At 30.1% G+C, this 27,352-nt stretch overlaps 1 protein-coding gene across 1 annotated transcript in view; it reads left to right on the forward strand.

The window, feature by feature from the left end:
• Positions 1–2,051: 2,051 nt before the first annotated feature.
• LOC105831012 (piezo-type mechanosensitive ion channel component) overlaps positions 2,052–27,352 on the forward strand; it is a 29,712-nt gene continuing 4,411 nt past the window's right edge. The window contains 29 exon segments of the mRNA XM_012670820.3: positions 2,052–2,435; positions 7,158–7,250; positions 10,563–10,778; positions 10,991–11,220; positions 11,460–11,501; positions 11,503–11,892; positions 12,851–12,982; positions 14,369–14,486; positions 14,571–14,680; positions 14,743–15,009; positions 15,142–15,468; positions 15,539–15,684; positions 15,769–15,915; positions 15,986–16,116; positions 16,215–16,357; positions 16,473–16,649; positions 16,736–17,246; positions 17,328–17,423; positions 17,496–17,938; positions 18,164–18,569; positions 20,374–20,436; positions 20,784–20,929; positions 21,625–21,801; positions 23,362–23,646; positions 23,744–23,814; positions 24,555–24,629; positions 25,664–25,744; positions 26,784–27,060; positions 27,139–27,302. Coding sequence (XP_012526274.1) covers positions 7,187–7,250; positions 10,563–10,778; positions 10,991–11,220; positions 11,460–11,501; positions 11,503–11,892; positions 12,851–12,982; positions 14,369–14,486; positions 14,571–14,680; positions 14,743–15,009; positions 15,142–15,468; positions 15,539–15,684; positions 15,769–15,915; positions 15,986–16,116; positions 16,215–16,357; positions 16,473–16,649; positions 16,736–17,246; positions 17,328–17,423; positions 17,496–17,938; positions 18,164–18,569; positions 20,374–20,436; positions 20,784–20,929; positions 21,625–21,801; positions 23,362–23,646; positions 23,744–23,814; positions 24,555–24,629; positions 25,664–25,744; positions 26,784–27,060; positions 27,139–27,302 — 5,435 coding nt within the window. The 5' untranslated portion in view covers positions 2,052–2,435; positions 7,158–7,186.

A 27,352-nucleotide genomic window follows, 5' to 3' on the forward strand; every position in this document is an offset into this window, starting at 1 on the left:
ATCCCGTAATGACTCAAAAAGTCAGCTCCTAAAATAGGACGTTGAATATCCGCGACACAAAATTTCCATTTAAAATTTCTGCGCAGTCCAAGATTTAAAACTAAGGTTTTAACTCCATAGGTATTAATCCTGGATCCATTAGCAGCAAACAGTTTAAAAGATGAAGAAGATTGAGAAAACTGAGCTAATCTTTTAGGAATCAATGAAATGTCAGCTCCGGTATCGACAAGAAAATTGAGTAATGAAGTTTTATCAGTAACAATGAGGCGACTACAAGGTAAACCGTCACAATCTGCCTCATGACTCAACGGCAAAATCAGTTTTCCGGATTTGCAGTAAAAGCTTTAGACATAGCACAAGGTATTGTACATTTTTGAGCTTTATCACCAAATTTCTTATGATAAAAACAAGTAGGCACTTTATCAGATTTATCAGATTTATCAGATTTATCAGATTTATCATTCTTGAAATACTTATTCCGAGAATTTGATCTAAATCTCTTGTTATAATTAAATCTAGATCTCGATCTGCTTCTATAGCGTTTAACTTCTAAAGCGGAAATTCTACGCTCCAAATCAGCTAAACTAGAGGAACCAGATTCAGGTGTAGAAGTTACAGCGGCAATTTGTAAGCCCGAATCTCTCTCCAAAATTTTATCAGCTAATTCAGCAAGCTTGATTAAAGGAGCTTCATCAACAACAGCTAAAGTAGCTTGAACTCTAAGAGGTAATCTTTGAAGCCAGATCGAATGGAGAATATTCTCAGAAATAGCATTTCCAGCTAATTGTTTAAGTTCTCGAAGCAATTCCGTCGGCTTTTTATCATTTAATTCAATTCCAGCTAATAATTGACGTAACCTTTTCTCCTCAGAATCAGAAAATCGATTTATAAGTACATTTTTTAAATAAAGATATTTATCTCGCTCTGGAGGATTTTCAACGATCTCAGCAACAGCTACTAAAGCTTGTTCATCAAGGTGACGTATAACCGAATTATATTTAACATCATCAGAACGAATTCTATATATTAAAAATTCACTTTCCAATTGAGCAAACCAAAGTTTCGGTTGTTTATGCCAAAAAGATGGCAATTTCAAAAGACGGAATTCATTCGAGTGAATTTCTTGGGTGTCACCTCGTATAGCTGATGAATGTTGATCAGAAAAGAGAGTCCGGTTAACATCATGTTGATCCTTCGTTTCCAGAAGCAGATGTTCTTGAGGTTGTTCAGTCGATGTCCCAGGAGAAGACACAGGAGAACGTTCAACAGGCATCTCGAAGAAAGATTTCAAATTTCGTGCACGACAATCGTCAGGAGAGCCAAAACGTAAACACGATTCTTTGACAGGCTTGTCTTTTCTATCACGTCGGGGTCACCAGTTATGGGAATGATTTCCCTAATTTATCTTATACTTATGAAATAAATAGACTTTGTAAAGTTATACGTGTTTACTAATATCAAGCTTACAAAAGAATAAATAATTTCTTTTTTTAATAAACAACATTCCTTTTTTTAGTATCTAAGAAACATAAATTGCTTGAAATTAGTTTGATAACAAATAAATAAAGAAACTAGAAAATAACTAAAAATGGGGAATAAATCGCAAGGGCTGCCACAGAAAGGAGCATCAGGCGCCATCTCTGTAAAGATTGTGACATTGTCGTTCAAAAACTATCTCATTTGTAATAAATTAATAAAATACAAAAAAAACAGTGATATGCAATATTACATTGTTTCATATCCGTCCGCGTATTTTGGTAGTACAACTCTAAACATATATACCACTTTGAAATACATATCACGATTTCTTTATCGTCATCATATGATAATATATATTAAATACGTACAAAAGAAGAAGACAGCGAAGCAAAATATTCTTTTTAATTAAATTATGATGAATTGTATCGAAATGCGGAAAAAAGAATTCCATTAATGATTAGTATAAGATAATGTCGATGACGCACAAAGTTATCGCGCATGCACACTAGGCTGTGCTGTATACGAGTAGATACGAATGTGGGAGTCAGCCTGTCAGCCTTGGCTAGGAGCCTGAACGGCCAAACCAGTCGGTGGCAAACCGTCGGTCGTCAGACGACGATGGTCGGGTGAAGTCGGCTGTAATCGTACGTAAAAGAGAATTGAGTGTCGGTCGATGCTCCAACGATTTTGTAATAGATGACACGTGGACGTTACACACACGAGCGCTGTCATTCATAAGATCACGAAGAGTACGTAGTAGTTAAATGTATCGTGGAGTGTCGCAGTGTGTGTATGTGTGATCAGTAATGGTGATGATGTGTTACTTTCGGGATTGGTGAAAAACGTGCCGGGGAGCGCATGTTGCACCCTTCGAAGTTCGATCGGTCCGAGGGCAGCTGGGAGAAAGTTCTTGAAGGGGGATGCTCTGATACAGTGTGTAAACGTGCTCGCGTAAGGTACGCTCCATTTTCTACCTGTGACGATTTACATCGACGCGAATGCGAAAATAACAGCGAAATGTTTGAAACTTTTTGCTCCAGTATTTGTTGATCTTTGATGTCACGAAGCAGATCCGTTAATGCAGGTGGAAGAGTGCATGGAAGGCACCGCGAGCGTGTTTAATTTTAGAAGCCGTATGAAGAGATTTTTTTTGTTAGTAAAAATATATAAGGAAAAAAGAATGACTTGACGGATTGCATGATTTTTGTCACTTTAAATAAAATGGTTTACTTCTTTTAAACTTGGAATTATCTCTTGTCGTCATAGGTCTCTATTGATAAGGTTTCTCTGACAGGTTTGCAAATTAAATTTGTGAGTGGAAGTAATTAATGAATAAATTAATAGATAGCGGCTTTAATTTTGTTTCGTATGCCGTACGCAATAAATATAATTTAGTGAGTCAGTTTGTGATTGCTAATAAAATATTATAAAGTATTACGTAAAAAGAATTAATGACGAAGAAAGCAAAATGCTAGCAGGTATAAGATTCGTTAGTGTGTAGTATCAGCATTGCTGATAATTACTTTAAACGGAAGCATGAGCCACTACAAATATATGTCGTAACCAAGGACAATAGTTTGCAATGCTGTGTGTGTGTGTTGACTCAGATCCATCCATAAAATAAAAATAACCTTATGAACAAAATTTCTACGAAATTTTTATCACAATTTTACTTTTATGTTAAATATTAAGATTTTCAAAATAACGGCAGATTTTTTATTTTTATTCTTAAAAAACGAACAAAATGTCTCTGAATAAGAAAACCACAAAATAGATAAAGGCAAGTTTAAAAGCCTCAAATACGTAATATTAATGTAGTCGTTAAATTTAACTAAATAAAGATTTTTTAATTAATTAAATAAAGAAAATGAAATTTAAAAAACATCTAATTACAGTTATTTAGTTTTCTATATTATTCAGTTTTTCAAGTTACAGACTAACTATATAAAGTAAAATTTATTACATTTATATAAATATATATGTTATAATTATAAATGAATTCAGAGATTTATAAATATATTCATAACAAATTTTAAATATCTGTTGTACTCTTGCTCTCTCTCTCTCTCTCTCTCTCTCTCTCTCTTTCTCTCTCTCTCTCTCTCTCTCTCTCTCTCTCTCTCTCTTTCTCTCTCTTCCCTTTCATTGTATTTTGTTTACAATGGATATTGTCTACCGGTTTATCACGCAAGCACAAAAACGCTACATACACATGTGCAATCATTATCTGCTTAAGTATATAACAAAAAAATATAGAAAAGTTTAAAATCGTTGTTATCATAATCTACTATTGTAAACAATTATTAAATTTAATAAATTTTATGTTTTTATTTAAATTATTAAAAAGTAATAGATTAATTTTTCCACTGAATTTATAGCTCTAATTTATAACTGCAAAATGATACACAACAAACTGTCTAATAATTACTATTAATAATTACTATTAATAATTAATAATTAATAATTACTATTAGGATTAGCCTACAGCTGCGCATATTACAGAAATCAAACAATAAACAATTAATTAATTAATTAGTAGCTGTAGTGTTCTGGACAATCTATTTTAAAATCTTTAATATATATTTTTTTAATTTCTTTAAAAAATTATGTAAGAATAGTTAACCTAGAAGAAAAATTGTAATTTTTATTTCATAACTACATAACAGTTTTAGATGTTAAGATAATCTATTGCAATTATCAAAAACATTTAGAAATCCAGTGTAATATTTCACACGCAATATATTCTATAAATATGCAATCCCTTGATTAATCCTTTGTTATGATGTACGATACGCATCTGGTCATGGAACATATCAACTCGACACGCAACCTACACATTTCACATATTACTACGTACTACAAAGTTCAATCAAAACATTGTTGTCTATATCAGAAGAGATAATGAGAAATACATGTTAAAGGATTTTAATAATAACTCTAGATATAAATAGTAATAATAAATCTAGATATAAATAATAATAAGAATAACAATAATAATAACAGTAAATAGTTAATATCTTAATATTAGCTGATATGTTTGATATTATTACATTTAAATAAATAAACATTTATTCAGCAATGAACTGAATTTATTTTTATTAAGATAACAATTTGATCGATAACTAGACAGAGACGATTATTTATGATGCGGTAATAATCAGTAATGATGACAATAGATTTTGATTATTTCTTCAGGGGCCCGGCAATTTTGCTTATTAGACTGACTGGAATTTATTTTGCACTGATGATATACTATTTATTAAAAATATTAATAACAATATCGGTCACATGACTAAAATTCTTTAGAAAATTCGTTCAAGTTAAGTAAAGAAACAACATGCCATTCATAAAATTTTAATAAACCTATACATTTTCATAAATCCTTAGCATACTTTGAGTATTTACGATTCAAGCAAATTGTCAAGTCAGATGGCTAATTAAAATAGAATATATACATATACATGACACATGTGCGAAGTACGTGTAGACATTCGATGAGCATTATGTTTACACGTGATCTCGAACATCCTTAAGACGAAGTGTTCTTAAAATTTGCGCATTGAGAAATATATACAGAAGTTATCAACAGCAGCTACAATATTTAGATAAGAAAATGGATACATTTGCACGCGTGAATCATACAGAATATATATATGTGTGTTGTCAATCATGGTTATTATCACATTATTTATCACATTATCAGAGAGAACATTGCTCAACCCAATTTATCTTCCATGTGCAATCCAATAAGTAAAGCCATTAGACGCACCTTACATGTTATCTCTGGCAATATCCGCTGTTATACTTTTTTTTCATAAAAAATTGTAAGAAATCTTAAATTTATTCTATGGTAAATTAATAATACTTTGTGGTATCATTTTAAAAGAATGCTCAATTTAATTATTAAGATAATTTCTTATTCATATGTAAAATAAAAATTTTAAACGATAATAGAAGGACTATAAGAATCAAAAGCAGTTAGAGAATATTTTTTCAGAAAATGTTAGCTTTAATTACACGTCGCAAATACAGTAACTGATGTGGTAATAAATAAAAGTTTTGGCTCCGCTTCGAGCCACTTTTAGCATAGAACTACTAATAAGAAAAATTACCTTATACTTTTAGAAAACTAGGGTAAGACTTTTGTCACTGCCATTTTGAAAGTATTACCTTAAAAAGTTGGCAAAGGTTCTGCGACTGTAAAAAAGAAATCTATTAGAAAAAAAATGTGTAGTTGACTTATGGTCTGATTAATAATAATACGTAGCTCGGAAAAGTTGTTAATTTATCTTTTATAATTTATTTTTTTAATATATATGAATAAAGTATTATATAAATTGAAAAAACGGACCTATCGTAATATTCTCTTTAAAAAAAAACAGCTTTATATAAATTTCTTTTTTTATTACATAGAGATAGATAATTATTATTTAAATTGTTGTTCGAGAAAATAATATCCATTGCAGGACTAGTATTTGCAGAAATTTTTTTAATTTAAAAAAGTAATTAGTTATAAAAAATAAATTAATGTTTATATTCATCCTTTATTCTTCTTGTACAAACACATTTTTACAGTCTTTAACAAAAGTTGCATTTAACGAAATTGAGAAATTAATCATACAAATATAATCTAGGTAATAAGTAAAAATCAGAAGTTTTAGAGTAAACTATTATGCCACATTAATGTAATTTAAAAAAATCAAATGTGAATTGTTTGCCTTATATGAAAACAATAGAAGGCTAACTCACTAATTTTACTTTTAAAATACATTTGAAGTAAATTGCTTAAGAAATCAAATTATACATTATAATTAATAAAAACAATTAATGCTACTTTTAATCACCGTATCTATTTTGTCAGTTTTATTTCTCTTTACTGTCTTTTTTTTTTGTAAACGCGTGCAATAAAGACTATGTTGTTAGATTGCACAGGATTATAAAATGAAGTTGATTGATATCACCCATGGTGAAATAATACCGTCACGCAACGTGAGGTTTCTCCCTCTTTCTGTCGCATACACCATTCGCGTTTACATCTTCATGCGATAAAAGCGTAACCGGCGCACCTCTCAGCAATGTCGTCCCTATATAATTGGCCCGTAATTAAGGTGGGCGCGCCTCTTTTTGCTGAATCCTCTCACGACCAAAAACATACTCGCTCTCATTCTCAGAATTGCTTAATGGCAAGTCATTTGGGAAACTTTCAGCTACCATTCCGTCTCTACTACTTATCTAATCGCGTTTCATTACACGCGCACTCGCTAAATAACAAATAGAATTTTTTTAAACAATACTATGACGGTAAATTAGGGTAAATTATTAATGTTAATTAACGATTGCTGTGACATAAAGTAAAAAAATTTCCATATTACGTATAAATAACTTCGAGTAACTTCAAATGCAATTCATACTACGGATACTACAGCTTGAGGAACATGTCATGCGGAACACGACGATGAAAACCGGTTTATAAAAAAAATTCAGGTCTGAAAGGGTCAAGGAATCGAAGAGCTTAGCGCGGAACGTCAGTGTTGCATCTCTTAGCAAAACAAAGCTAAAGATGTTCGATTATAACTGCGTTTTTTTATCGATGCCAAAAAGTTTCTAATCACAGAAAAATTTAAAGAGTGCTGTTAGATGTATAGTTCATTATTATGCCTTTGTCTTCTTTGTTTCAGGGTGAAAGGCCATCCAGGCAGCTCGAATCATGACGAAGTACTGGCTGAATGTAGCCCTTCTCAGGGTCGTTCTACCAGTCATCTTAGCTGGATGTGAGTCTGTTTTCCTTGCATCTTATCATCAACATTTGCACGTATTATGACTTTAAAATGATAAGAATAAGTATACAATATTGTTACACATTTGATTTGCACTTATTTTATATACCTATTGTATTTTCTATGTATTTATATTGTATAATGAGTTATTATATTCAATTAGCTTGATCACTTATTTTCGCAAAAAAGTAATTAAATACCTAAAATATTTCTGATAAATATTATGCAGTTTGTATAACAGAAAAACAATTTTAAAGATATATATAAGAAGTTAAATTTTAATTTTGTACAGGTTTTTTCACAAATATTAATTTCTCTTATATATTTTTCTTGTACATCTCTTACGTATTTTAATTTTATTTCTTATTATTTTTATCTTTGTAAACATTAAAAAAATTTTTTATATTAAAATTAAACTCTTGTTTACTGCTACAAAATTTTTAACGTTTATTAAAGAAGTTGTGTCTGCTGTGAAAAATGAAATAAAGAATGGAAACTAAATGCGAACATAAAAGTTTATAGTTGTTTATATAATATGGAATCTTTGGAATAATAACTGATGATATCATACCTATAATCATTTTTTCTTAATTGACTAATAAACTATACTTGTTGATCGTCAGTTGGAAAGCAATAAAACAAAAAAAATATGAAATGCCGATATATCGCCGCTCGTAAGAAAAATAAGCAAGACTAGAAATAAGCGAGGATCGCGTATCAAGGAATCTTGAATTGACTGCCTACACTTTGCATAACTGTATTCAACAGCATGCTAATTGACAGTAGAGGAAATAACAAAGTTCTGTAACTTCCTCTGATTGCGTGTTCACTATTTACATTTTGCATTTTTTACATTTTAAATATTAACTTTTAATGAACATTTAATCAAAATATCTATTTTTAATTCAAAAATAGTTTTCTCTAATTTTTTATTTTATTTTGATAAAAAATAGAAATTACTTATTTCTTTAATTAATTGAAAATAGTTATATTTGAATTGTAACCAATAAACGCGTAATCCAATTCTGACATAAAATATTCTCTAACATTTGTTGCCATCATTTGTTGTTTTATGAATATGTTATTTTATAAATGATTTCAAAAATACATACACACATAAGTCTAAAGCTAATGCGTTAATACCTACATTTAATCAAGTAGATTATTTTATTTGTATACGTCTTATACCGTTATCGGCGAAGAATAATATCCTCAATGGTTATCAGTACGTTGTCAACTCATCGCCTGTTAAACCGGAATATATCACCATCATTATTTTTCTTTCTACTTTATTTAAATATTTATTTTGAAAAAAAGGATTTAATTAACTCAATTTCATTAATTATTTTTAATATAGCTACGTTTTGCAAAACATTATATAATAATTTTTATTTATCCAAAAAAGGAAAAAAAAATAAAAGTAATTATATATATATATATATAATTAAATAACCTCTATAATAAATTAATTTAATTATATTTTCCTAAATATATTATATAATTCAACTAATACCTATTTATATATTTATATTTTCTTAACTGTTGTAATTACTAAATAATTTTAATAAATGCATTTTTGAACAATATAAAATATGTGAAAAGATAAGATAAATAAAACAGAATTGAATTCCTACAAAATCCACAAGCACACATACGTGTTTAGCCGGAGGGAAGAGTATTCTAAAATTAGGAAGCAAACGCTTGAACTAGTATATCCGTATCAGACGAGGGCAAAATTTGCTTTCTTTGTCTAAACAAACATTCAACTTCAACATATCATATCACACAAGCGTAGAATTCTAAGAGTTCTATTATCAAAAGTAGGCGATTTATACTTCAACTGGATTTGTTAAAATAAATTTATATTTAATATAAAATCGCAATAACGCGTCATAATTTATTGCACACAATATTTTATAAATCTAATTTCTAATTACTATTTAAATAAAAATATAAACAATAAACAAGAATATCATGACACCTAAAATATACATATTATTGCAATTACGTTAAGATATTATAAAAAGTAATATATTATATTTTTTGTATATTTTTATCTTCTGTAAATTTTGTTAAATTTTAACTCTTACATCAATAACAATTTAAATATGATAAAAGTAATAAAAATTAATTTATTTTTTAAATGTGTTCGTACAATGTATTTGATATAATACTAATTAAATAATACGTAAAGAAGTTACAATATCGGACACATTATATTATTAAATGTTACAGAAAAAGAAAAAACTGTAGCTCATGTATTGTATAAGTACAAAAATATTTAAAAGAAACTCAATTGTTAAAATTATTAACGCGCGTAATCTTTTGTGAATTTTACTTGGCAACGACACAATGTCGTTATTTACGTGTGTGTCATGCATATATAACATGTGCCACGAATAGAATGACTAAACTGCTAGAGGCGACAACTAGAATGATACTGTACGCCTGTGAACATTTGAAAAGTTTAAATAACATGAATTCCAGCTAGTTATACCATGTTTGAATCAGCGAGAGTTACGTTAGTTCATGAAACATTTGTAACGTCCCGTGACGGAAAAATAATTATCATTGACAGACTAAATCCCTATGATTTGCACATTTAATTATGAGCACATATGCGTACACCTTACTTATGTACCGGGTGTGCATTTAATACCATAAACTTCGTGAAATACACATTTAGAAAGCATATCTAATATTTCTTTTTATACTAATGTATTAATTTAAATATATGAAAATGCAAAATACTAAAAGTATTTAATATTAAATATAATTTTTCACATTAAAAATTCTTTATTTAAAATATTACAATATAGATAAATATGGATCAATGATAAAAAGCAAAGGTGACATTTGGAAGGGTTGAAATGTCATTTCCTAGAAGCGTTTCATTATAAATGACCTTTTCACAAACGTAGAAATAACTATTACCGCAAATTCATGTGCTTTATATGCTGTTGTATATCATCGAGGGAAGTTATCCTAGATGAAGCTTTTAAAATGAAATGAAGTGAATTATTTTATAAACAATATATAAATAATTAGAATAGAGTAATTTTAAATAAAAACTTTATAAATATCTTTCTGATTGAAAGAAATTATCAATTTGTTTGTAACAAAAATATAGTTGGCACTCTATTTCTATTGGATTCCTATACTTTTCATGTTTAATATCTAAAGCTCTCTGTCTAAAAAAGTCTCTGTCAAAGTTTCCAGAATTCTTCATGGAAAACAAAAATTTTATTAAGATACTAAGAACGAGCTGAAAATATCATAAATACGGGTTTTCATTTTATATTATAGGTACAATATGGCGACCAACAGTATTGTCGGGCATTTATTTGGGACTGATGCTTTATTCTCCGATGGTTCCAATACCAACGCACAAAACTATGACAGGTCATACGGGAATATACCTGAAGACTTGCATTTGCCTAGCCTTTCTTGTAGTCATAGCCCAGATTACTTTTCACATAGTTCTTTTGTCACTACCGCCCTACGGATACTTTCTACAAAATTGTAAGTAACACTATGATTTTAATATTATATTAAAACACATCTTACGAAAATTTTTAATTATTTTGAATATACAAATACTACATTTTCTTGCATATATAGTATGTCTTAAAAAATCGAATTAAAACAAATAAAAATTATTTATTTTAAATTCAAAAAAATAAATAATAAATGTATAATTTTAATCCTAAATACAAGCAAATAACATATTTTAGGCGTGTTTTTGGAGAAACTCTTCAGACACATAGGCTTTGTCAGATTAGATAGCGCATCTGTATGGGAAGTATTTTATTGGCTGACGCCGGAATTGATAGTGTTACCCACTGTACTCGTCATATATTTTATATCTCGTTTCCTTACGCAAAACCGTGTTGGCGATGAAGTAGATCAAACTGTTCAGGAAAATAATTCTGAACGACAAAAAACGGAAGACAATACCACAAAGGTAATTACATTTCCATGTTGCTATACATTCAATGCAAAATAAAAAATTTATATGCATTAATTAATATAAATAGGTAATATAAATAGGCAAAAATTTATATTGTACAAATTATTCAATTTAAGTCAAACTAAATATCCCTTAGTTTAAACTATAAATAATAATCACATGTGTGAATTGCATTTTGCGTAAAAAAATTAATATCTCATTGAAGACAACTCATGCCTACGTCCACGATTCAGATAATCAATTTCCTGGGAGGTATCGGTACCTACGTTGTGTTAGGCGTCATTATGCTGTGTCGCGGCCTTGCAGCCATCGATAGAGGCGGCTTTCTACTTCCTGGTGTTTCTTGGTGCCGCTACGTGTTGGGCATGCAACAAAGATCTGGGAAAGGGTTTTGCCGTGATCTGCAGGATCATCATGGCCATCGTGATGGTTCACATCGTTATCTTGCTCGCCTACCAGAACGAATGGCCGCAGGAGATCATTCCGGTATCTAGTGCCTGGTCGCGTTACTTAGTCCTAACTGCAGTTTATCACACCAATTGCAGCAATCCAAGAAACGTGGAATACACAGATGATGCTGATTGGTTGATTTACGGATATACTCTGAGATTGTTCTGGCTGTACTACATTCTCGCATTGCAATCGCAATTTCTCAGAAGAAAACCGGTAAGTTTACATTTAGTTTTTTATTCGATGTGAGTAATACTTAAATGTTCTAAAAATTTTAAAACTGTTATAAATCGATTTAATTACTAAGAAAATTAGAATAGCATATGTAAAAATATTCCTAGGAAATATTAGAGATTAGTATTCTTAACGTATATTTAATTTCTTTAGAATTTTAACGCCAAATTTTTCTCATTACATTAGAATTATGTTAATTGCTATATTATCGATGCTATTATGTTGTTTTTATATTAAAAGTAAAGTAATGTTGAACCTAAATAATTTTTGTAGAACAAAACATTCTATCGTATATATTACCCAAATTTAAAATTTGGTGTTATGATTAATAAGAATAAAGTATAATATAGACAAGCGATGGGGCTCAATATCTATCTTTCTCTATGTAGTTTATACAATATGCTACATTTTATTAGAAATAGTATCAAATGGCAATTTTCTCTATTGAAGCTTTTTTGGGGCCTTTATTATCTGAAGCTATATGCTATCTGCTTGTTGCATAGAGTGTAATTAACTCATTTGTGGATCAAGAATAACACTAATATCGCAAATAATAGCTTATTACCTAATAAAATTTTCGAACTAACAAATATATCTGAAATCAGATAATTAAGCTTATTAAATAAATTAAAATAGAATCGCCAAGTATTAACCATACCTTTTTTGTAAAATTATAATTAAATTACAACTTTTCAACAATATTTTATTTTACTGATAATAATTTATCAGTTTATGCTTTATTAATGTACATATATTCTAAAATTACATTTTTATCAATAAAAAAATTAAAATGTTAAAAAGAATAGAAACGTTATTTATAAAAACACTATGTTTCTTTAATATTTAGAAAGTTTTTCTCAATTTTATATAAATTTTGGCGATTCTGTCGATTTTGGTTCATGGAAAGTTCTGTGGAAAATGTCTTGCTTGTACTAACAAGGCGTTACAGGCAAAGGAAGCAAAACGATTAAGCGGCAGACTGGAGAATCTGGACACTCCATTGTCCAGACACGTGTCCATCAGGCGCAGGACACCTTCCCAAAGATGGCAATCGGCGCGACGTAAGGCTCGTGTAAGGACTCGTTCCATATGGGAGCCGAATCAATATACGAATGATATTTCCACATATTTATTATTATGCAACTTTGTCTTTGTTCTTAGCTACAATTTGATTTCAGATTGTTGTTTTGCTGCTGTTTTCCTAATGTCGCATTTGATGTCAGAAGTTTACAAAAGTTTTTTGTTTTAAAATCACTTTCAAATTGTTATACATTCATAGTTATGCATTTCGATAAAAAGTTATCAATTTTTTAAAACTTTCCAAACTGTTGAATTGATAAATATACTATTTATTCATTTTTAGAATTTATATTGTATATTTTATTGCATTTTATTTATAAATTGTATTTTTGTTATATTAACATTTTCAGTATAAATTAAAATTATCATTAAAATTTTTGAAATGTTAATTAAACTTTCAAATTTTTTAATATAATTTCCCAATAACGTTTATAGTTTTATAGTTGTTTGATCTTTTAATCTTTTAAAGTAGTTGTTTATATGTGTGATTATATATTTGTAGTAATTGTAGTTTATATATTTGTAGTAATTGTAGTTTATATATTTGTAGTAATTGTAATTTATTATTTAATTATTATAGATCTTGTTATAGTTATCTTTTCAATTATGCCTGCTAAATCGGTTGTCAACTTTATTTGCATATTTTTCTTAAATTGTATAAAATGTGCATCCAACAATATTATAATTAATATTGATTGTGTAAACTACAAGCATATTAATTAGCTTTATTTCAGCTTTATTTATCAGTAATCTCTGTCTAACAAATTCTCTTTAAGAAGAATTAATCTTTTGTAAAAAAAATTGTCTCTTCTATTTAAAAATATTTTCCATGTTCTTATTTGCTGTCGCCTTCCAGATGTGCAGTTGTTGTTTAATGCTGAACAAAACGGTTTATCGTTTGGATGCTGCTATGTTTAGTTTGCCATTGTTTTAGAAGCCGGTCGTAGATTCGCTGTTAGCAACAGTCGACGAGCGAACCCCTGTACGTATACCAATTGAATATGCATGATCAATTTAATTTTTTATCAACAACACATTCTATACTTCTGCATGTGATACAAATAAATCTCTGAGCGGCTCGAGATTCTGTTAGAACAGGTGATTACGTGATCTATCATTGCAATCAGCTTTGCATATAATTTTTATACACGCAATTATTATCAATAGTTCATAAAATTTTAGCTAACATTAATAAATTGGTGAAGGTAAACGCATGTTTTATACATTTTGCATGAAGTTTTTTTGTAGAAAAGTAAGAAAATTGATTTAGCATAATACTAGAAACACAGTGGTAAACAATTTACAAGAATGAAACAATATTATAAAATTATTATTAATAATATTTAAAAAGTATAAAACGTTGATTTATATTGCACAGCTGATGCGATTTGGATCTGGAAGGACGGGGCTTCTTCAGGACTCTACTACCGGCAGCATCATCGTCAATCAGGAGAACCAGCAGGACGATAATATACAAATGCAGAGTCTCAGTGAAGGTAATGACTGTATAAAAAACAACAAACGTACAATAAATGATTTTACGTAGTAACTAAACAAAGCGATTAATTAAATATTTTTAGGAACGCCTGATGAAACGCCGGGCATCGTTGAGCAAATAATTATGGCGGTGTACTCTATCTTCCAGTTAATAGTAAATTCGTCATATCTTGCTACAAACATAATAATGATGGTACGTATTAGTAAAATAAAAAATAATAAGCAATCAAATTGATAAAAAACTGTAACTTTCAGACATGGAGTATAATGTATCACAGCTGGACAACGTTCGTTCTGCTCTTATGGGCGCTAATTCTGTGGATGGTTCCCAATAAACGTGCTTCCATGATGAAGTGCTCTCCCTTCATTGTGTTTTACGCCACCCTCTTACTTCTCGGACAATATGTATACAGTATGGATTTGACCGACGAAGAATTGCCGAGAGTAGTAAAAGGCGTAAAGATTTCTGAAATTGGCTTCAGCAAAGCCGACCAGCTCGGCCGCTGGCATCTCATTGTTAAAGTACGCACTAATATCTTATAAATAAAAAAGTCTAAATGTTTGAAAGTAAATTAATTTTTCACTTTCGCAAATTGCATTGTAAATACTTTAAAATAATGTTTAACGAGTTCATTTATTTATTTATTTATCTAGTGCGCATTTATATCGATGTTTTGGATTACTATGAGGCAATATATGACAGAACAAAAGCAACAGCGACGATCTTCTGCCCTGAGAGACATGGTAGCGCCGTTACACGTATCTGTCTCAACGGCGACTACCGCTATGAGTCACGAGGCGCCGGAGATCAAGAGCAAATTTATGAAAAATATTGGAAAGCTGTTGCAAGACCTATTAACAAGATTCTGGATTGCTGTGGTAGCGATTATGCTATTCATCTGTGGCATTACGGGCGAACGCATGACGATGTTCAGAATCGTTTACATGTCGCTCTTCCTTATTTTCGTCATCACATTCCAGGTGTCATATTTAAATATTTAGCATGTTCAGGGCTTGTTAATAGGGACTTGTCATAAATATTAAATTTCAGATATCGTGGATAGCATGGAGAAGGATGATGTATATATTTTGGGTGACTGTCATCGGATATTCGATCATCATGCTGATCCTTGTTTATACATATCAATTTCAGAATTTTCCAAAATATTGGGATTATATCGGAATAGATCAAGATTTGTAAGTGATAGATATAAAATTATTATTTTATTTATCTATATTTTTTCACAAAGACACAATTATCTTCTTTTCTTTTCATTTCAGACAAATGGATATCGGATTGGAGATCTACGCGATCAAAGACTTGTTCGTGAGATTACTAACGCCAACCTGTTTCGTCATTATTACAGTACTTCAGATTCATTATTTTCACAAGGATTTCCTAGAAGTCACCAATATCGATAGATTAGGGTTCGTAAAAAATGGTTGATAATACAATGACAATATTTCAAAATAATGTTTTCATTATTTTCAATTTTAGGGCCGAGAGCTCATTTAGACGCGCCAGCTTAGGACGCTCTCCCAGTTTAAATATTCCAGTATCTTCACCGACCGATATTACACTTACTGAAGACGAGAAACACACAATGTACACATTGAAACAATTAAAACGTATGCCCTTTATTAATTGTTTTTGCTATTATAACAAACAAGCTGTTATTATTTTAACAAAATATTATTAATAATAGAAGGCTTTGAAATTATTACAGATATGTCAAAATTAGAGAGAATTGCGCTGTTACGAAAAATAACAAAGCATCTTGTAAATTTTTACAATTACATCTGGCTCTTCCTCGAAATACACATGCAAAAAATTGTCTTTATTTCATTCGTTCTTCTGTGCGTCGACGATGTAAGTCAAATAATTATATACAATCTGTCTCCCCTCTCTTCACTCATACTTCTACACACACAAAATTGTAGAATAAAATTAACTACACAATTAAATATATGTATATCTGATTTAGGTATGCGCAATAAATTTCTTTTTCATCGTTGCCGTAGTTATAATAATTAATTTTAATAGAAACATACAAATCAAATCGATTAACGCGATGGCTGCGATAGTATCGCTTCTAACGGTCACAAAGATGTTGTATCAGATTCAATACATTAATCATGAAAATTGGAACGTCAACTGCACCGTAAGTTAAAACTCACCCTTCTTATTACAATGAAAAGTGATTTATTCGTTTAATTCGATTAAATATATTTCTCCAAATAATTTCAGAGCTTCGTCGGTGAAAATCATACCGAATATAATGTAACCAAATATAATATAGCCGAGTGGTTTGGAATGAAGAAAGTATATCCGAGTAGGCTCCCGGATTTGTTGAAAGGTTATATCGGTATCGTTACTGTGACGACTTTTAGAAAGATCATCAGAGTCCGCCAATGGTTTTATCGCCACAGTAAAGGAGAACCATTGGATACTCCTCAAGTAATGTTCCCAAGCATCACCAGAATGGACGCTGACAAAGGAATACCGGAGTGTTTAAAGTTCCTCTTCAACTATGGTTTTTATAAATTCGGCCTCGAAATGTGCCTTATCGGGATTGTTACGTTGATTGGCACAAGACTAGATTGTTATTCCGTTTTGTACAGCGTATGGTTGCTAATATTTTTTTCATTAAAGAGAAAAACTGTAGCACGAATTTGGCCCTGCTTCAGAGTTTTCGCTATAATTCTTCTACCTATCCAATACGCCATCGTTGTGGCTCCACCTTCATGGCTTTGTATAGGTAACATAATATATTATGCAAATGAAGGCTTTGTTTAAATGAAGCAAATGACAAATAACTTCTTTTCTGGATTTGTTACAGATTATCCTTGGAACGACTCTGAAATAATGAGAAGATTGCAAGAATGGATGTATCTTCCTGATCCAGACTTCCCACCAAATTCTAAAAAACTAATTTGTATGTTTAACAAAACTAAAATTAACAGAGAGATTTTCTGTAATGTTTTATTCTTCTTTCTTTTGTACGCAGGTGACTTTATCTTATTAATGATGATTGTACGACAAAGTCTGGTATTCCACATTGAACAACAACATTTGCAACCTGGCAAGGATTTTGTAGCTGGTCATAATTATTCCGTTTTTCAAGATATGGAAAAGCCAAATTTTGTGAATCCCGTGAAAGATTATGTATCGCATATTCATTCATGGCTGGACGTAATTAAACGTGCTAGCATGATGAGTCTTATGTGGGTAACCCTGGCCATTATGTTTTTGGCTGGAACAAAAAGAACAAATCTGTTTTCGCTCGGTTATCTCATAGGAGCGTTTGTATTCCTTTGGCAAGGAAGTGACTTTTACTTAAGCCCAATGAGGACCATTTTGAAACGATGGAACATGTTGATCGGATACAACGTCATTGTTATTTTGACAAAAGCTGTTCTTCAAGGAGTGGGTTGTGTCCTTATTAAAGACGTAAGTTTTAAAAATAATATTTATTAATATATTTATTAATATATTTATGTATAAAGTTTGATTTTTATGTAACTAATATAATTTTTTTTTTTAATTAAATAAAGGCACAATTTCAAACTTTAAATTTCATGAAAATGTGATTCGAAAAATTAAAAATAAATTAGCAAAGGACAAATAATTATAAAAAGTTTAAAAATATAAATTTTTCACTTTTTTCAACTCTAGCTCGAACATTCAGCTTGTTGGCTAGTGCAATTACTGAGTATCGCATGCCTGAAAAAGTTCAAGAGTTCCAGCAGCGAGATAGTATTGGATCCGAACAAATGTACTGTCACCACTGAAGACATCGGCATGGTTTGGGATGGATTATGCTTTGCTTTCCTCTTGATGCAGAAGCGACTTTTCAAGAGCTATTACTTCTTCCACATAGTAGACGAAACAAAAGCCATGAGCATTCTAGCATCTCGCGGCGCGGAACTGCTTGAGGAACTGCATCAGAAGCGTATAGAAATCCAAGAGAATGTGGAGAAGAAAGTTTTAGAAAAATTGAAAAACAAGATGGACAAAATTAAGGCCAATCAGCAAAAGATACAGAAACCATCTTACAGAGAACCCGAGACTCACAAAGTCGGTAAGTCATTTTCTTTAACGTGTACATATAATTTCATACAACATTTAAAATAATAATTTTTTAAGCGATTCCTGAAGGAAACTAAAATTTTGTCATATAATAAACGATCGTAAAATTTCATTTAAATCATGAAATATCTTTAGTTAGGTATCGATATTATTATTTTCTTTAAAGAACCTCCGAATTATATGCGTTAACTATTGAATATTTTCACTATTCTTGATAATATCTTTTTTTCGACGTCTCTGTCATTCCGTTGTTCCACTCACTACGTGCGATATAACGCCCCATATGTCTTTAATGCATCAAAAAAAAAAAAGAGAGACAAGCACCGCTGGCAAGAACCTCCAGCGTGAGCTCTTGCGTGTCCTCCGGTCACACGCCGCCGCAAGGATATCAAACTCCTCTGGATGAGGATGACGAAGAACCACCCCCGCTGACGCCACGGGCAGCGTCCTTATTGCAGGCACCTACACCAAATTCTGCCGTCATGACGGTCAGTCTCGAGGGCTACCTCGAGCCGACCCGTATCTCGTTCGGTTCGCCACCCAGTAGCGAGCTGAATCCTCGAGGACCGTCACCAGACGAGACGTTTCCGGTGTTCTCACCCCCGCCTTACGATCGATTTCCGGCTGATCGCTCGCTAACGTCTTCCATCAGGCATCGACGTCAGACCAGCTTACCAATCAGACCGACGTGGATGAACAGTGATCCGCGCCAGTCAATTGTCTCGACGGCCTCCCGTTCCCCGCATTCGCATCACACGTGTAAATCACTCATCGACAGCAATGTCCGCGTCGTCGGTGTGCTACAGTGACCTGTACATACGCTTTTCTACGTCTGCACATCTAGATCGTCTTCACGTGTCTGATGTTCGTCTCGTCTTATTAGAAGCAATTTCTAAGCCTTCTTTTAGATAATGAAAAATATATTGTATGATAAGATGTATTGAGTTAAGAATTAACTCAAGATATATTCTTGTATATAAATGCTTATATTTGCAGGGGTTTGCTTGTCTATGTTTCTATGAAGATTGATCTAAACAATATTTTGTATATTTCTGTTTGTTAATTTACTTTATTGTAAATTGCAAAATATTATTCTTTCATTATTTTTTTATTTTTTTCATATGACTTTATTATGTATTTCTTTAGTCTATAATTATTACATCTGTTATCACTCTGAAAATATTCTGATATTTTTTAAGAATTTTTCATACTTTTAATTTATAAAAAATTTTTTAAATACCCTAATTTTTTTTTCAAGAGTTTATAATTCTTTTAAAAATTATAAAATAAGAAATTTTAAAATACTTTAGAATTTACAAATCTTTTATTGCAAGTATAAATCTTTTTATTGATTTTTTTCAACACTTTTTTGAAAAGTATTCCAATTACATAAATAATTTCAGAATTAAAAAAAAAAATTATATAGATATATATTTTAAAAAATTCTACAATTTATATATACATTCTGAAAAATTATATAACAAGTTCGAAGAAAAATTTTTCATCAGAATATCTTACAATTTTTTAATTTTTTAATTTTACTATATAAAACTTTATAAATTCTCTTGAGTAGCAATTAATGGAGAACTGTTTTTATATTTATTAATATATTATTAGAGCAACTCAATTTCTTTCCAACTCCATCAACGATAGAATTGAAGAATTCAGTTTTGAGTTATTTATCTAATGTAACTTATATGCGACTTATAACACTGTAATATGTCATACGTTTTTTGTTTTAATTAAGCTATTTTTTCAGTTTCTACATTTTTTTATTCCTTGTGTCTTTCTATTAGATGAAATCTATCGAGGAACACGGCCATTGTACAAAATTCACCCGCCGCGGACTCATGGAGAGGGTAAATGCACATTTTTTACAGAGCTGAGCATTGTCCTAATAACAGATGTCCTATTTATTCCACAATTTTATTTGTATATAAAAATGTACAGTCTGTACAGTTTAAAATAGTTGATGTGTTAATAAATTATATAGTTGATCTATTCGCATATATATATGTTTGCGCATTGTTTAATAAAAGTATAATTATATTTTTTGAAAATATTATGAAAAGTTATTATATTCACAAATTGTGCTTAAACGTCTTTGCACTTTTTTCTAAGTATATTGTCGTCATATATGCATGGCTTTTGCTTACGTAAAAGTAACGTTCTATTAATAATCAACATTTTTTTTTTTTACAATTAGCAATCAGATCGGGTGACTACTATATGTTTGATGATCTGGATGACGATGACGTCACTGATCTTATTCCTTGCAGCGACCTTGAAAAGAAGGAAAAGGAACAACGCCGTGAGCAAGAAGGACGAAAAAGGAGAATGACTGTTTCAGAAGTAAGTAAAAAGAAAAATATCTTTATCATATCATAATCATTTTGTTTTTTAAAGGATTGTCAGTATGAACTTCAGTGACTATGCTGTAAAATATCAAAATTTAAACAAGGATTTTTTAATATTTATTAAAATTTACTTCAATTAAGATATGATTTATTAAAGTTGTTTGGAAAAATTTTGAATGTTTTTACCCTAACAACTTATTTACATTAAAAGACTGAGGGTCGGTTGTTCCAACTTCTTGGTAAATTTATCTACCAGGTAAGCATGTATCTATCTTCATTTCTTTTCTTAAATAAATAAAGACAAACATATATTTACCTGATAGGTAAATTTATCAAGAAGTTGGAACAACCAACCCTTATTTATTGTATTTGTTAGAAAAAATGTATATCGTGATTTCGTATAAAATATAATAAGTCTAACAAATATTTTGAAATTTTCCCGAAAAAATATTTTGAGTGGACCATATAAAAGCGAATGGCGCATCTCTTCGTGTGATGAATGCAACTAAAATCTCTTCTCGTTGCCTGTATTCTTCGCTCTAAGTCTACGCATTGTTTCATCTTCCTTTTCTCTCTCTCTCTCTCTCTCTCTCTCTCTCTCCTTCTCGAGGAGAGACCACACAATACGTCCTAGCCGGCAACGATGGCGCGAAATCGATCGACGGAACTGACGTATAAGTCTCCTTACAGTTGATGAACACGGTGATTAAGACAGACATTGAGATCGCGACACATGTCGCCATGTACGGAGGAACAGAAAAGGACGCCCTGAGACTCCGGCGTAGAAGCGTACCTTTGACACGGAAGAAATCATCCATGTCCTATTTGAGCGCTCGCTCCGAGACCGACACTGCTATGGCCACCGATGTGAGACATCCCGATTCCCTTTAAAAGGCTGCATGATCGCTGCAGGCATTCGTCTGTCTATAACTGTCACTCTTTTACCCATGTATATATAATACTTTCTTTAAAGCCGAATTGCTGAACAGAAGGCAGATCTCACCGTTGGTGCGATAAGCGGTTGACTCTTTTTTTACGGGAGATCTAATTCCATATCTCATACAAAAAACACACGTAACATAATGAAGTCACAGTTTTTAAAAATTTAATTTGATTTTGCCTTTATAAACTTTGAGATACTTTTTTTCTTTTTGTTATATTCCTGTTTAGGAAAAAATCAACTGCAGATTGCCTCCTAAATAAGATTCGGTTATTGGCTATTGCTTTCTATGGAGCGTTTTGCACCAATTCTGTACTGGTGTGTTCTTCTTGTACTCACTGTATTACCGCTTTTTTTATTCGTCTGCGCGATAAAGCAGTGTATTTTATTTTTCTGTTTATTTTAATCTACAGTCAGTATTGTCTTTTACAAATTATATTAACTTGCTGCAATCTTACTATTTGGTTTTAACAATAATATTTCCATTATTTTCTTCTTATAATGTCAATTTTTTTTTCTAAATCTTTTTAATGCAATTAATATAACAATTAATTCAATTTAATTTGTACTTTAACAAAAAATTTCTACTATATATCTTTATTTATTTTTTATATCTTTTTATTAAATATGAGTTAACACAGTAACACCATACAAAACAGTCGCAGCAGCAAATTCTGTAACAATGGCAAGTGGAGTACTCTGTTACAGTTATACAACGCTTGTAGTGCTCAATGATATATCTTCTCTCATAAATTCTCAGCTTCGTAGAAGCAGTATTGGAAACAAAGTTTGTCGTCTTTACCGTCTTTACATCGTATAACATTGTACATATTTTTAATTAATTTATGTACTATTTTAATTGCAAAATAATAATATTCTATTATTAGTGCATATATATATATATATATATATATATATATACACATATATATATATACACACACACACACACACACACTTATTTCATATTTTTTACATGTTCTTGTAAAAATCAGTGCTTATTGTACAGTATTGTACAGTACGCTTATTATACAGTAAGTGTACGTATTCAAAAAATATTAAATAATTAAACTAAAAAAATATAAATTTTAATCGCAATGAAAACCTTACACGCAGCACACATCTTTCAAAAAGCTTTCTGAGAGATATCTGACAGATATCTTCTGCCAGACTTTCAGAAAACTTTTTGAAAGATGTGCTGTATGGGTTATTACTATTATAGATAATTATTTAATTTCAAAATAAGATTTTTGTAATTTAAATATTATTAGATAAATTAATAAATAAAAAATTTTTTTAATTATTTTACTTTTTGTTAAAGAATTTTTATAGAAGCACAACAATTATTTGATGCACTTTATATGCACTTGTGCATTTTTCTTAACAATCTTTGATTGATTTCAAGCACATGATCACGGTTTAAAAACAATATTTTTTTATATAACAATATTTTTTTCAATATATAAACTCATTACAAAATTAATTAGGGTCCCGATCGAACAAGTCTCACTTCAGTAGAAATGGAATCCGAAGAGAAAGAAGTTACTGATTTAGCTAAAACACCAGAACCATCAGACACAGAGGAAATAGAAGATAAAAAGAGTGACGAGAAGAAAGAAGAAAAGAAAAAAGTCTCCTTATTTACATACTTCAAGTTTCTCTTGGTCATAATTAACAGCACTCTAACTTCGATGACGAAATACCTAAATCGATTCTCCTACGATTACAGATACATCCGCAAAGTTTTAGCCAAAGAAAAAAAAATCTTAAAGGTACATATCATTAATTTAAAAAAGTAAAAGTAATTTTAAATGTAGTGCAATATAATAATATATCTTTTGGTAATATTAATAATTATTATATGTTCAGGAGAAACCAGATTTTAAAATGGGAACGCGACTAGGAATTAATCAAATGTGGCAACCTCTGATCCAGGAACGGTAAGTTTATTTTTTAAACTTTAATACAATAATAATAATAAAATGCAATATATTTGTTTAACAAAATTGAGGGACTGTATATTTATTACTATTAACAAAAAATTGGTCATCATCTCGCATTTTTAGGAAAATTGCTTATTGTTTAGTTATAAAATTTTGCTTTTATAAGATCATTAATTAATTTTTTATGCTATGTTGGCTTGTAAATATATATAGTTACATAAATTATTAATATTATGTATTGCCGCTATTTTTACATATATGTTTATTTAAAACATATATAAATTATTTACTTTTACGCCAATCTCTTGTAAATACTTAGTGCAAAATAATATTTTTATTTATTTTAGTTCTATTGTTTTTATATTTATTATATAGATTTCTTAAATACTTTACCGCTTATATGTAAAAGCATATTTATAATCTACGTAACTTTTGCGTAATTTAATATATTTTTTATTTATTTTTATAACTGCTTAACAATAAGCCATTCATTATTTTAAAATCTGCGAGATTAAAGAATTATATTTTTGCTATTCAATGTTACAAAACGTATTCAAAATTAGTTGGCGTCGGAAACATTTATAATTGTGCTTCTTTGACATACGATTAAATAATAAATCTTTAAGAAATGTAAAACATATCTTTTAAATGTGTGTAAGTATAAAAAAAGTTTTTAGCGATTTCCAAAATGATGTGTAATATGTAGATGCTAGTAGTAAATGTGCTCGCTGTAACAGATCTACAAACGACAATACGGAGGAGCAATATGATCCTGGAGAAGGTCCTAGCCAACTACACCAGCAGGATAAAAGGCAAGAGCTTTTATTTTGTGTAAAATGCTTTAATAAATGTGTTATGTGTCTAGTTTATTGTGTGTATAGCTAAAGTGACTTTTATATACTCATTATACTAAACTAATACTAATGTTCTCTATTTTATTTTTATAATTATTATTTATATAACTATTATAAAAATTATGGTCAACATTATATCAATTTTATTTGTTTGCGCTTGGCATATAGCGATAATAAGCTATTTACAACAAATTACCATTAAAAAAATTTTATCTAGAATATTTTTTATTATAATAATTTATTAAATAATATAGAGAATAATTAATAATTTATTTTAAATCTAATTGAAGGGTAACAAATATCTATACATTAAATCAAAAAAGTTAAACGTCATATGTAACTTGTTAAAATTTAGTTTTATACTTTAGCTTTTCTGTTTTATAACTATTTAAACTTTTGTAACTTTTTTAAATTTTATATTTTGTAAATTACTTTTTTATTCTTATATTTTATAAATTATTTAATAAACATAATTTTGAATTTGTTAATAAAATTAAAATCAGTAAAAATTTGAAATAACATCTAAAAGATATTATGTTATATTTGACACATTTGACGTCACGTGTAACTCACGTATTAATCCACGATGAAAAGATTCTAAAAAGAAAATCACGAAAAATTATGTAACTAATGATATCCAGATTAATAGCATGCTACATGTATATGGTATAGAGTGTTTTATGGATGAAATCAACTGCTCTAAATCCTACATTCGTGACATGTTAAAATGAAGAAACAACAAAGTTTCAAATTTCAGCCAGATTCTTTGATGTAACATCCTGATATAATATCCCTTTTATTTTTTATAATAAATGTTTTGATATATTTTTCTTCCCCCCCCCTCCCCAAAATTGCATTATTATCTTCTCCGTGTTTGATAGAATTCATAATAGAATGCACAATGTATTAAAATCTTGATTAGAGAATTTTGTATTCTCATAACATTTTTGTACGAAGTAAACGTAGAAAGAGTGTGGTGTTGTTTGTGTCAGGAAGAGGAGCTCGCTGACAGTGCCACACATCCGAATTCTGGCGCCGAGTTTGGAGCGAGGATTGGACAAGTCCTCCTCCAGGTATCGAAAGTGTGTGTGAAACCCAGGCATTTCAATGTGCTCGGCCTTTTTACTATTTCATAAATGCATTATTCGCACGCCTCTCCTCGCATGCGGCACGTCGGTTAAGATCCTTTCATATTTAACTGCCTACTACTTCTATTTTGCGTACAATATTTTGTGATAAAAAAAATCACTTCCTGACACGAAGAGAGTAATGATCAAGATATTGATTTGCAATGAACAATCTGCGTGTTTTTTCGATTCTTGTGTGAACATACAGTGGACGACAGAAACAAACGACATCCACTGTGGCGAACACATTAACGTTAATTAATCGTTGTCGAATGTCTTTAGCTCTATTTTCAGGTGTTTAGATTTCACGGTTCCTGAACTGGGCTTTAAATGTGCTTTTGATATCAATTTTTTTGAGAAGAAAGATGTATCTGTATTTTTTAAACATAATACTTAAATTTTTTATTTTTGCGTGAGAACAGTACATACATTATTATTGATATTATGTTGCCTGATAAAGGACATTTTTTGATACATTTTCTTCGCATATTGGTTATTGCGAAGAATATTACCACTTGGTAACCAAATTGATAGAACACCCGCACGGAATATATAAGGAGATTTATAGATTTAAATCCTGGTTAAAATATTATTTTCCACAATAAATCTTTTATAGTTTTTCGGCAATGGAGGAGATCTTACAAATGTTTCTCAAATATCAATACTATTAAATTTCTCACCAATTTGTGCAAATTGTAAAAATAATTCACACAAAATTATTATTAGACAAGATTCGCTGCAAATCGATATAGGCGATCTCATTTCTATGTTTGACAAAAATTCTTTTAAAATAATTTTTATTTAAGTGACAACTTTACATATATGTATTTATTTTTATTTTATATATGCGTTACAAATTTCTGTATTTTTAAAATAATCTTTCTTTAAGTACACGTAACAGATCATCTTTCTTCTACATAAATTTGTGTTGGATAATTTATTTAAACTACAAAACGTAAATAACTTGAAAACTTTTTATATACAGCACACTTTTCTCGCAAGCCTTGCAAGTTCAGCAAGACGAAGAAATTGGGGAACTCTCAGAAGTGGATCAACCACCTATCATACAGTTTGCAGCATCCATCTGGTTTGGAATTTTGGCGCATTCCAGTTTGCTTTGTTACTTTATGGTGTTCCTTCATCAAATTAACAATGCGTCTGTACTCTCGACACCGTTACCATTTATGGTGTTCTTATGGGGTTCTTTGACGATTCCGCGACCTTCCAAAACTTTCTGGGTGACATTAATTGCATATATTGAGGTAAGAAACATATTCCATTATTTATATAGCCTAAATATATTATATACAGAATCCCGATATACAAATAATAATTTTCAGGTCATTGTCATAATAAAGTGTATTTTCCAATTGGAACTGATCCCCTGGAATCAAAAGGCTCCAAAGAACAGTCCATTATATGGACCAAGAATATTTGGTATTCTAAAAGAATCAAATTACGCTCTATGGGATTTATTACTCCTCCTTATATTATTTTTCCATAGGTATAAATAAAAAATGTGATAAAATATATGAAAATACGTGCGATATACTT

The sequence above is a fragment of the Monomorium pharaonis genome, chromosome 4 (genome assembly GCF_013373865.1).
Source record: "Monomorium pharaonis isolate MP-MQ-018 chromosome 4, ASM1337386v2, whole genome shotgun sequence".
Taxonomy (NCBI): Eukaryota; Metazoa; Arthropoda; class Insecta; order Hymenoptera; family Formicidae; genus Monomorium; species Monomorium pharaonis.